Below are 12,372 nucleotides of genomic sequence, written 5' to 3' on the forward strand. Positions count from 1 at the left end.
AGACCGGGGAGGAGGGGGGAGGAGGGGGAAGAGAGTAGCTTGTCCAATATGAAAGTCTGATACCAGAGTTGAGGTAACTTGATTTGACTTATGGCTCATGGTTTCATGTTGTTTTGATATGGTGATGTAAGAAGAGGGGATGAATGAAAGTATAGAGAGAGAAATACAGAGATACTATATATAGAGAGAAGCGAGAGAAAGAGGAGAGAGAGAGAGAGAGAGAGAGAGAGAGAGAGAGAGAGAGATGTAAATACAACCCATATTTATGTTTATTTATTTTCCCATTTGTACTTTAACTATTTGCACATTGTTACAACACTGTATATATACATAATATGACATTTGAAATGTCTTTATTCTTTTGAAACTTCTGAGTGTAATGTTTACTGTTAATATTTATTGTTTATTTCACTTTTGTTTACTATCTACTTCCCTTGCTTTGGCAATGTTAACACACGTTTCCCATGCCAATAAAGCCCTTAAATTGAAATTGAATTGAGAGAGAGAGAGAGAGAGAGAGAGAGAGAGAGAGAGAGAGAGAGAGGGAAAAAAGTATTTGATCCCCTGCTGATTTTGTACGTTTGCCCACTGACAAAGAAATGATCAGTCTTTAAATGAGGGAAAGAAGTATTTGACCCCCGCTCAATCAGAAAGATTTCTGGCTCCCAGGTGTCTTTTATACAGGTAACGAGCTGAGATTAGGAGCACACTCTTAAAGGGAGTGCTCCTAATCTCATCTTGTTACCTGTATAAAAGACACCTGTCCACAGAAGCAATCAATCAATCAGATTCCAAACTCTCCACCATGGCCAGACCAAAGAGCTCTCCAAGGATGTCAGGGACAAGATTGTAGACCTACACAAGGCTGGAATGGGCTACAAGACCATCGCCAAGCAGCTTGGTGAGAAGGTGACAACAGTTGGTGCGATTATTCACAAATGGAAGAAACACAAAATAACTGTCAATCTCCCTCGGCCTGGGGCTCCATGCAAGATCTCACCTCGTGGAGTTGCAATGATCATGAGAACGGTGAGGAATCAGCCCAGAACTACACTGGAGGATTTTGTCAATGATCTCAAGGCAGCTGGGACCATAGTCACCAAGAAAACAATTGGTAACACACTACGCCGTGAAGGTCTGAAATCCTGCAGCGCCTGCAAGGTCCCCCTGCTCAAGAAAGCACATATACAGGCCCGTCTGAAGTTTGCCAATGAACATCTGAATGATTCAGAGGAGAACTGGGTGAAAGTGTTGTGGTCAGATTAGACCAAAATCGAGCTCTTTGGCATCAACTCAACTCGCCGTGTTTGGAGGAGGAGGAATGCTGCCTATGACCCCAAGAACACCACCCCCACCGTCAAACATGGAGGTGGAAACATTATGCTTTGGGGGTGTTTTTCCTGCTAAGGGGACAGGACAACTTCACCGCATCAAAGGGACGATGGATGGGGCCATGTACCGTCAAATCCTGGGTGAGAACCTCCTTCCCTCAGCCAGGGCATTGAAAATGGGTCGTGGATGGGTATTCCAGCATGACAATGACCCCACACACATGGCCAAGGCAACAAAGGAGTGGCTCAAGAAGAAGCACATTAAGGTCCTGGAGTGGCCTAGCCAGTCTCCAGACCTTAATCCCATAGAAAATCTGTGGAGGGAGCTGAAGGTTCGAGTTGCCAAACGTCAGCCTCGAAACCTTAATGACTTGGAGAAGATCTGCAAAGAGGAGTAGGACAAAATCCCTCCTGAGATGTGTGCAAACCTGGTGGCCAACTACAAGAAACATCTGACCTCTGTGATTGCCAATATCGTATCTGAAGATTATGCCTTTGTTAAATGTTTTTCATGACGAAATGGAATGTTGGTTGTTCAGGCCAAAGGGGGGATGTTTTATGATGTTATTTGAAATGTGCCGCTTGGAGGGTGACGCCCGAGGGGAGACTGGTGATTGGCCAGAAGAGGGAGTAGTCCCTCCCTTTGCATTGTTTATAAATAGGAGTTAAACGATGAGACGACAGAACGACCATATCAATCTGGGGAGTCGTTCTCCAGGCAACGCGTGTCTGTAATTTATGCTGTAACCTCGTGGTATGAATAAAAACTTCTGACACGATGCAGCATAACGGACTTTTTGTTGACAGCGATAATGGCCACCATTCATCATATACGACACCAGCAAGGGTTTTGCCACCAAGTACTAAGTCATGTTTTGCAGAGGTGTCAAATACTTATTTCCCTCATTAAAATGTAAATCAATGTATAACTTTTTTGACATGCGTTTTTCAGGATTTTTGTTGTTGTTATTCTGTCTCTCATTGTTCAAATAAACCTACCATTAAAATTATAGACTGATCATGTCTTTGTCAGTGGGCAAACGTACAAAATCAGCAGGGGATCAAATACTTTTTTCCCTCACTGTATATATACTGTATATATATTTGCGAGACAAAAACAACATATGGGGGATTGGAAGTGATGCAGACAATTACATGGGATCAAATACTTTTTTCCCTCACTGTAGATAGATAGATAGATAGATAGATAGATAGATAGATAGATAGATAGATAGATAGATAGATAGATAGATAGATAGATAGATAGATAGATAGATAGATAGATAGATAGATAGATAGATAGATAGATAGATAGATAGATAGATAGATAGATAGATAGATAGATAGATAGATAGATAGATAGATAGATAGATAGATAGATAGATAGATAGATTCCAAACCTACAACCTGATTTTAGCAAATGCATTGGCAAACAAACAGAAACCAGAAAACACCATCCAACCTGGAACTGAGTGAGTAATGTTTAGTCTGAAGCTATTTTTTACTTTCAAAAACCAAGAAGAAAAATACATTACAATGATATATTTTACTTTATAAGGACTGAATGCTAAGGCTACCAAGCTTGCTCGTACAAAGAGATACAACATTAAAAACAAAATGAAAAACTATTCAGCCACACAACACTAACTCAAGATGGCAACACTATAGAACAACATTTTTTATTTTTATTTTATTTAACCTTTATTTAACCAGGAAGGGCTCATTGAGATTTAAAATCTCTTTTTCAAGAGCGTCCTGGCCAAGATAGGCAGCACCAAGTCATTACAAAAAATTACAGACAGACAACATGAAAAACTACAAGTAATCTAGTAAAAACCATTCATGAATTCACAAGAGTATAACAATATCAAAAACAGCAAATTAAAAACATTGACAGGTCAGGGAATCAGCCTCAAAATCCTTCATCAGAGATTTAAAAACACCAATCGGGACAAGTTCTTCCAGTTTAAAATTATTTTGTAAGGTGTTCCAAGACGATGGCGCAGAGTACATAAAATACCTTTTACCAAATTCAGTTCGGACATTTGGAACAGTTAGCAGGATAAAGTCCAGTGAACGAAGAGAGTACCCACCACATTTCTGAACAATAAAAATGCCCAAATAAAAAGGTAGTAAACCCAAAATGGCTTTGTAAATAAAAGTATACCAGTGACTGAGCCTACGAGTGACTAGAGAAGGCCAGCCAACCCTGGTATACAAAGTACAGTGGTGCGTAAGGGTTTTGCAGTTTAAAATAAATCTCAAAGTACCATGATAAAGAGTGTCAATTGATCTCAAACACTGAGCGGAAGCATTCATATATAAAATATCCCCATAGTCTAGTAAAGGCATAAATGTAGCTGATACTAGCCTCCTTCTGGCTTCAAAAGAAAAACAGGCCTTATTCCTAAAATAAAATCCCAATTTCAGCTTCAATTTTTTTGTAAGTTGTTGAATATGCAATTTAAAAGAGAGGCCGTCATCAATTAGAATTCCAAGATATTTATATGAGGTTACAACCTCAATCTCCTTGCCCTGACAGGTAGTAACAGGTGAAAGGTTCAGAGGTCTATTTCTTGCATTAGAAAACACCATTAGTTTAGTTTTGTCAGTATTGAGGATAAGCTTAAATTGACACAAGGTATGTTGAACAGTATAAAAAGCAGTTTGCAAGTTCTGGAAAGCTTTTGTAAGAGATGAGGCACAACAGTAAATAACAGTATCATCAGCATAAAAATGAAGTTGTGCATTTTGGACATTTTTGTCTAAATCATTAATATAAATAGTGAATAAGAGAGGACCAAGTACAGAGCCCTGGGGCACACCATTCAGGACAGACAATTTAACAGACATAAGCCCATCAAATTGAGTGCACTGAGTTCTATCAGACAGATAGTTAGCAAACCATGCAACTGCATGCTCCGAAAGACCTACACTCAACAATCTCTGCCTTAGTATAGCATGATCAACTGTATCAAAAGCCTTAGAGAGATCAATAAAAAGTGAGACACAGTGCTGTTTTTTGTCAAGGGCTTCAGTGATATCATTTAAAACCTTCATGGCTGCTGTAATTGTGCTATGCTTCTTCCTGAAGCCCGATTGATACATTGATAAAATAGAGTTAGTAAATAAAAACTATTTTAGCTGTTCACTTACAAGGGTTTCAAGTATTTTCACCAGGGGTGACAGCTTTGAGATTGGCCTATAATTATTTAAAAGAGTTGGATCTCCCCCTTTTAAAAGTGGTAGGACAAATGCTGACTTCCAGATCTTTGGAATTTCATTACATTCCAGGGTTAGATTGAACAGATATGTAAGTGGTTCAGCTATGAAATCAGCTGCCAGATTTAAAAAGCAGGGATCCAAAAGATCAGGACCTGCAGGCTTTCTTTGATCTAAGGATTTCAGGGCTTTATGTACCACCTGCACTGAGAATGGCAGAAAACTAAAAGTTTGACCAGCTCTCACTGGTTTATCCACACAGGGTTGTACAGAGACAGAGGACACTGGTTCATCCACACAGGGTTGTACAGAGACAGAGGACACTGAATCAAACAGCCTACCAGATGATACAAAGTGCTCATTGAAACAATTCAGCATTTCAGTTTTGTCATATATAGCAACAGAGTCCTTCAAAACACATGACGGTAATTCATTAACATTACTGTTACCAGACATAGACTTAATAGCATTCCAAAACTTTCTAGGGTCATTCAGGTACTGTAGCATTTCTCCACTGAAGGCTTAGATGAGGTATAAAATGGGGGAAGGAGAGAGAGAGAACAAGAGAGAGAGAGAGAATACAGTGGGAGAAAGGGAAGAGTGGTGAAAAGCAGCTGTGCTGATATTGATCTTCTGCCTGAGAGATTGATAGAGCAATGATATATTTTACTTTGTAAGGACTGAATGCTAAGGCTACCAAGCTTGCTCGTACAAAGAGATACAACTTCAATTAGCACTGACGTGTGAAGTGAGAGGTGTCAAAGCCCTTGAGCCCAACAATGGCAGGAGAGTCGCACAGTCAACCCCAACCAAATGGAGAGGCCTTAGAAGCACCCTCCCGCTGTTCAGAGGTCATTAAAATACAGTACACTCTGAATGTAAAGAATGATAAGACATGAAAAGAGTACAAAATGAAGCTCCTTATGGGAAATCAGGAGACACTTTTTGCTGACTTTTATAAAAATGGGAACATAAGCAACCTTATCTTCCACACAGACCATCCCCTGGCATGGCACAGTGCTATACTAGCACACTACCCCTCTATTAAGAGGGGGGGTGTTAGCGATGGGTGGAAACTCAGGATACTAGACAACGAGGACTCTGTCATCTAATATAAATCTCTATAAATCTGGAACAGTATTGGTACAGGGCAACACCAAACAGTTCCAGCTGGACTTTCACCTAATCAAAGAAATAGCTCAGCAGTAGAAGCTCTCCCTTGAGAAAGATACCCCCACCCCGAGCGGGTCAGACCAGATCTCTGGGGGTAAGGCAGGTGGAGCTGGAACAGCAGGTGAACACACTGCAGTCAGCACAGACCCAGACAACAGTTCAGCACAACAACACCCCCTTAACTAGACCTGGAGAGCTGGAGGTAGAGAGAGACATGACTCAACTCTGGACTGTGGTGAGACGACATCAACAGGAGAAAGAGCAGGAGCAGGAGAAGAACAGAGCACTATTCATTGTGTCAATCAATGTGTTCCTACCTGCCCCTATTCAAATAAACCATACATTAAATTAACACAAAATGAGAAGTGGTTTCAACTAAGTCCTGTGGCCTTACCATGATTTATCTTCCATTAACCCCAACTTGTTTGTTGTGTGTTCAGGAGAATGGGAAGAACCGCCTGCAGCAGGCCCAGGATGAGGTGGAGGAGGTGAAGGTGATCATGCTAGATAACCTCAACAATGCTGCCGAGAGGTCAGGCAAGCTGAGAGATCTTGATAACAGGGCAGACAAACTTCTGGAGAAGGTAATTGTTGTACTTTATGGGTGCGCCCCAAATGGCTCCTTATTCCTTGATAGTCTATTACCTTTGACTAGGGCCTATAGGGCTCTGGTCAAAATTAGTGCACTATATCGGGAATAAGGTGCCATTTGGGACGTACACTATATTAAGAGGCGTAATAAGAGACGTCTTAATGGAATCAAATCATGACTTAATACAAAACACATACATAATTTGAAGATACAGACTTTGAAGGCCATACTTTGATGATTGCAATGCTATAATACTGGTAAAACCTTAGGTGCATTTCAGAGAGACACAATAAGCACAAAAGGGTTCTCCTTTGGAATTCTCCTTTGGTGTGCCTCATGGTAGTTTTCCAATGTTACATGGTTCCATACAAGTCCAGGGAATAGCCAGGAAATGTCATATTGCTGTCTATAAATACACGTTAGGTGGAGTTGGAGGGGAAAAATAATGTACAATTTACATCCTGATTGTGGTTTACGGTGATCTTTTTAGAAAGGTATTTCCTATTGCTGTAAGATTAATGAAATCCACTGGTATCCCTCGGTATTGAGAGAGGGGTGTCCAGGACATGCCACAGGGCGCATGTCCGTCCTGGTCAACCCTGGTGTCACGATCGTCACATGATGAAGCGGACCAAGGCGCAGCGTGATAAGCGTACATTACTTTATTGAAGTACCCACACGAACCAAAACAACAAACGAAACGATACGTGAAGCCCTAGGTTAAACACAAAACCTTACGGAACAAGATCCCACAATGACTAGTGAAAACAGGCTACCTAAGTATGGTTCCCAATCAGAGACAACGAGCTACAGCTGCCTCTGATTGGGAACCACCCTGGCCAACATAGATCTAAACGATCTAGAATGAAAACATAGAACAACTAAACATAGGAAAATCCACACCCTGGCTCAACATTTAAGAGTCCCCAGAGCCAGGGCGTGACAGTACCCCCCCCCCCCCCAAAGGCACGGACTGCGACCGCGCCAACCAAACACAAGAGGGTAGGGGCCGGGTGGGCATTCCGCCTCGGAGGCGGATCCGGCTCCGGGCGTGACCACCACACTCTCTCTACCCACCCGTTGCGCCCCTGGTCTGGTCTGGCCCCGCTGGCCGGAGCTGGACTGAACACCGGTGGAGCGGATTGCTCTGGCTCCGGCGTGGAGCAGCTGACCGGTGCCGGACTGACGACACGCACCACTGGCTTGGTGCGGGGAGCAGGAACGGGCCGGACCGGGCTGACGACGCGCACCACTGGCTTGGTGCGGGGAGCAGGAACGGGCCGGACCGGGCTGACGACGCGCACCACTGGCTTGGTGCGGGGAGCAGGAACGGGCCGGACCAGGCTGACGACGCGCACCACTGGCTTGGTGCGGGGAGCAGGAACAGGCCGGACCGGGCTGGCGACGCGCACCACTGGCTTGGTGCGGGGAGCAGGAACGGGCCGGACCGGGCTGGCGACGCGCACCACAGTCTTGGTGCGAGGGACAGGAACAGGCCGGACTGGGCTGTGGAGATGGACTGGAGGTCTGGAGCGGAGAGCTGACCCAACCTGTCCTGGCTGAATGCCTATCTCCACACCCTGTGTGTGAGGCATCAGCACAGGACGTACAGGGCTGTGCACTCGTACTGGCGCTACAGCACGTGGCACTGGCGCAGGATATCCGGGACCGAGGAGGGGTACTGGAGGCCACGAGCGTTGAGCCGGCACACTCCGTCCTGGCTGCATGCCCACCTTAGCACGACACGTGCGTGGTGCTAGCACAGGACGTACAGGACTGTGCCGGAACACTCGCGGCACAGTACTTGGCTCCGCATAACCTGGAACCTGCCCAGTCTCACGCTGCCTAGCCTGAGTACGGGGAGTTGGCTCTGCTCTACCTCTAGGCTCCGCCAACCACCCTTCCAGCCCCCCAAACCTGGTGGCCTCCTCTCCTAGATCGCCGATGCGCCCTGTAGCTGCCTCCAGCAGCCCCGTCGTCCACGCCGTGTGCCCCCCCCCCAAAAAAAATTACTTGGGGTTGCCTCTCGCGTGTCCGTCGTCGGCACGGTTGGCGCCGTTTCACCTCTCCTGCCTGGGCATTTATTTTTGCCCATGGCCCTCTGCCCGCGAATATGTCCTCCCAAGACTACCATTCGCCCACCTGGGACATCGCCAACTTCTCCTGTTTGGCACGCTGCTTGGTCCTTTTATGGTGGGATCTTCTGTCACGATCGTCACATGATGAAGCGGACCAAGGCGCAGCGTGATAAGCGTACATTCTTTTACTGAAGTACCCACATGAACCAAAACAACAAACGAAACGATACGTGAAGTCCTAGGTTAAACACAAAACCTTACGGAACAAGATCCCACAATGACTAGTGAAAACAGGCTGCCTAAGTAAGGTTCCCATTCAGAGACAACGAGCTACAGCTGCCTCTGATTGGGAACCACCCTGGCCAACATAGATCTAAACGATCTAGAATGAAAACATAGAACAACTAAACATAGGAAAATCCACACCCTGGCTCAACATTTAAGAGTCCCCAGAGCCAGGGCGTGACACCTGGGGTCAACCAACCACAGCGTTCCCACATCACTCCCCAGCCAGACTGTTACATTACAACAACCACATACGGAAAGTATTCAGAACCCTTGAGTTTTTACACATTTTGTTACGTTACAGCCCTATTCTAAAATAGATGTAAAAAATGTTTTGCGTCAATCTACACACAATATCCCATAATGACAAAACAAAAATAGGTTTTAAGAAATACCTTATTTACATAAGTATTCAGACCCTTTGCTATGAGACTTGAAATTGAGCTCAGGTGCATCCTGTTTCCATTGATCATCCTTGAGATGTTTCTACAACTTGATTGGAGTCCATCTGTGGTAAATTCATTTAATTGGACATGATTTGGAAAGGCACACACCTGTCTATATAAGGTCCCACAGTTGACAGTGCATGTCAAAGCAAAAACCAAGACATTCGGTAGAGCTCCGAGATAGAATTGTGTTGAGGCACAGATCTGGGGAAGTGTCTGCAACATTGAAGGTTCCCAAGAACAAAGTGGTTTGAAATTTGGAACCACCAAGACTCTTCCTAGAGCTGGCCGCCCGGCCAAACTGAGCAATCGGGAGAGAAGGGACTTGGTCAGGGAGGTGACCAAGAACCGATGGTCACTCTGACCGAGCTTCAGAGTTCCTCTGTGGTGATGGGAGAACCTTCCAGAAGGACAACCATCTCTGCAGCAATCCAGCAATCAGGCCTTTATGGTAGAGTGGCCAGACGGAAGCCACTCCTCAGCAAAAGGCACATGACAGCCCGCTTGGAGTTTGCCAAAAGGCACCTAAAGGACTCTCAGACCATGAGAAACAAGATTCTCTGGTCTGAAGAAACCAAGATTGAACTCTTTGGCCTGAATGCCAAGCATCACGTCTGGAGGAAACCTGACACCACCCCTACGGTGAAGCATGGTGGTGGCAGCCTCATGCTGTGGGGATGTTTTTCAGCGGCAGGGACTGGGAGACTAGTCAGGATCGAGGGAATGATGAACGGAGCAATGTACAGAGAGATCCTTGATGAAAACCTGCTCCATAGCGCTCAGGACCTCAGACTAGGGCAAAGGTTCACCTTCCAACAGGACAACGACCCTAAGCACACAGCCAAGACAACACAGGAGTGGCTTCGGGACAAGTCTCTGAATGTCCTTGAGTGGCCCAGCCAGAGCCCGACCTTGAACCCGTTCGAACATCTCTGGAGAGACCTGAAAATAGCTGTGCAGCGACGCTCCCCATTCAACCTGACAGAGCTTGAGAGGATCTGCAGAGAAGAATGGGAGAAACTCCCCAAATACAGGTGTGCTAAGCTTCTAGCGTCATACCCAAGAAGACTCAATGTTGTAATCGCTGCCAAAGGTGCTTCAACAAAGTACTGAGTAAAGGGTCTGAATATTTATGTAAATGTGATTTTATTTTATTTTATGTGCAAACATTTTATAAAACCTGTTTTTGATTTGTCATTATGTGGTATTGTGTGGAGATTGATGAGGGACATTTAAAAAAAATCTATTTTAGAATAAGGTTGAAACGTAACAAAATGTGGAAAAAGTCAAGGGGTCTGAAAACTTTCCGAATGCACTGTAGTTCTCTGAGAACGCACTGGGCGGCTGACTGTGGCTGTGTTCCAAATTGCACCCTATTCCCTATATAGTGTACTACTTTTGACGAGGCTCTTGTCAAAATAGTGCACTATATAAGGAATAGGGTGCCATGTGGGACATAGCCATAGTTCTCTGAGGACTTGCTGGCCGGCTGACTGGGTCACTGGGATAAACAAAACAGCAGTGCCAAAAAAAACATACACCAGTCTAGATTCATTGGGACAGTAGTGTGCACTGTAACTAAAGACTTCTGTCTACCGAATTGTCCGAAAATGGCGGGTTTCATGACTAAATGGTTTCTTTCTGGAGTTTAAAATATATACAATGCAGCGCAGCCTCAATTGCAGATATAAAGAATACCCCCCCCCCCCCCCCCCCCCCCCCCCTCCTCCATATTCAGACAGCTATAAATGCATAGGGTCTTGGCATTAACGTCGGACTAACTTTTAACATCTTATAATGATGTGTTTTCAGAGTAAGGCTTTCTCAAAGTCTGCTCGGAAAGTGAAACAGCAGAAGTGGTACGAACACATGAAGATGAAAGTGTTGCTGATTGCCGTAGGGGTCGTCATAGCAGCCATCATCATTGGGATTATTGCATGGTTAGCGTCTGGCTCTGATGACAGAGAGCAACCTGCTGCAGGGCAACCCACCTCAGGGCCTTAGGATCCTAGACTGTCTGTCAGAGCAAAGGACATGGAAGAAATGAAGAAGGAGGATGGAGACAGGGGCAGGCGAGACCTCTGAGGAAATAAGGAGTCAATCAGACAGAAATAGTGGATGTAGATAAAGAGAGAGGTTTTCTAGCCTGGTCCCAGATCTGTTTGTGCTTTTGTCAAATACATTGCTGTCATTGTCAAGCCAAACATTTGGCATGATAATGAGTGACAAGGTGTTGGCATGATGATGGCACAAACAGACTGGCACTCAGGCTGTAGGTTTTCCACCTGAGCTCAAACAAGGTTTTGTGGGTTGACCTTTCAATGCCATCTGTGATATTGTTTGTTTTTAGAGGCATTTCAGGCTCTGTGCTCTGTGTGTAGATCGTTGAATGAAATGGTACCATCACTAGCTCAGCTGCTTCCACATTCGGTATCGTCTTCAACTGGCCCTAGTTGGTCAGGCTCACTGGTTTCACAGTCATACTCAGAAATGCTTCAGCCTCACCATAAGATTTGGTATAGGTGAATGTTTTGTCAATTCAAATAAAACATATTGTGCCTTTGGAATGTAAAAAATTCCCATTGGATGAATTGTGTGACTGTTTCAAATTATTCCATGTAAGCTGTAAGGGGACATCACAGAATTATATTTATCATGAAATGAAATGAGTCATTTCTTTTCATAATTTCATTCTTCCTTTTTACGGTCAAAAGAAATATACAAAAATGAACTTAATTTTGGATATGTATATAAAACGCTGTTATGTTTGAGGCCAATTTGGGTAATGCAGTGTGAATATTTATATTTACAGTTTTTCTCAGTCGCTTTGGTGCATTTTTCACATCATCCCTAACATGTGCAAAATAATAAGTGCATTTCTCAGAACAATTTGTACAAACTGCAATATACAATAGATATGTTTCTAAAGCTAGTCAGTCACTAAAAATCCTTAGTACATCTCTCAAAAGTAAATATTCATGCCAATGATCATGTCAGTGTCATCAGAATGATAAGTCATTGAGTCATTGTTCACGAACAAGGTTGTCAAAATGTTTAGGCATGTTGTCAATGGAACTGTGTACTTTGACAGTATTACCTGATGTAAACTTAGGCTACAGTTTGGATGACAGTTACTGTATTGAAAATGCACAAGGCTGCACTTCTATGGCATATATCAATTTCAACAGTACTATTTACATATTACTGTATGTGGGTTATTGATTGAAAGAGACTGGACAACCCAA

At 44.1% G+C, this 12,372-nt stretch overlaps 1 protein-coding gene across 1 annotated transcript; it reads left to right on the forward strand.

Moving 5' to 3' along the window:
• Positions 1-4,972: 4,972 nt before the first annotated feature.
• LOC311144373 (vesicle-associated membrane protein 5-like) lies at positions 4,973-11,165 on the forward strand (the record flags this gene model as incomplete). Its single annotated transcript, XM_084180395.1, has 3 exons — positions 4,973-4,978; positions 6,167-6,310; positions 10,940-11,165. The coding sequence occupies 3 exons, from the start codon at positions 4,973-4,975 to the stop codon at positions 11,129-11,131; spliced, it is 342 nt and encodes a 113-aa protein (XP_084036521.1). The 3' UTR covers positions 11,132-11,165.
• Between the last annotated feature and the right edge of the window lie 1,207 nt (positions 11,166-12,372).

This window comes from Coregonus lavaretus, assembly GCF_964263955.1.
Source record: "Coregonus lavaretus genome assembly, chromosome: 17".
Taxonomy (NCBI): Eukaryota; Metazoa; Chordata; class Actinopteri; order Salmoniformes; family Salmonidae; genus Coregonus; species Coregonus lavaretus.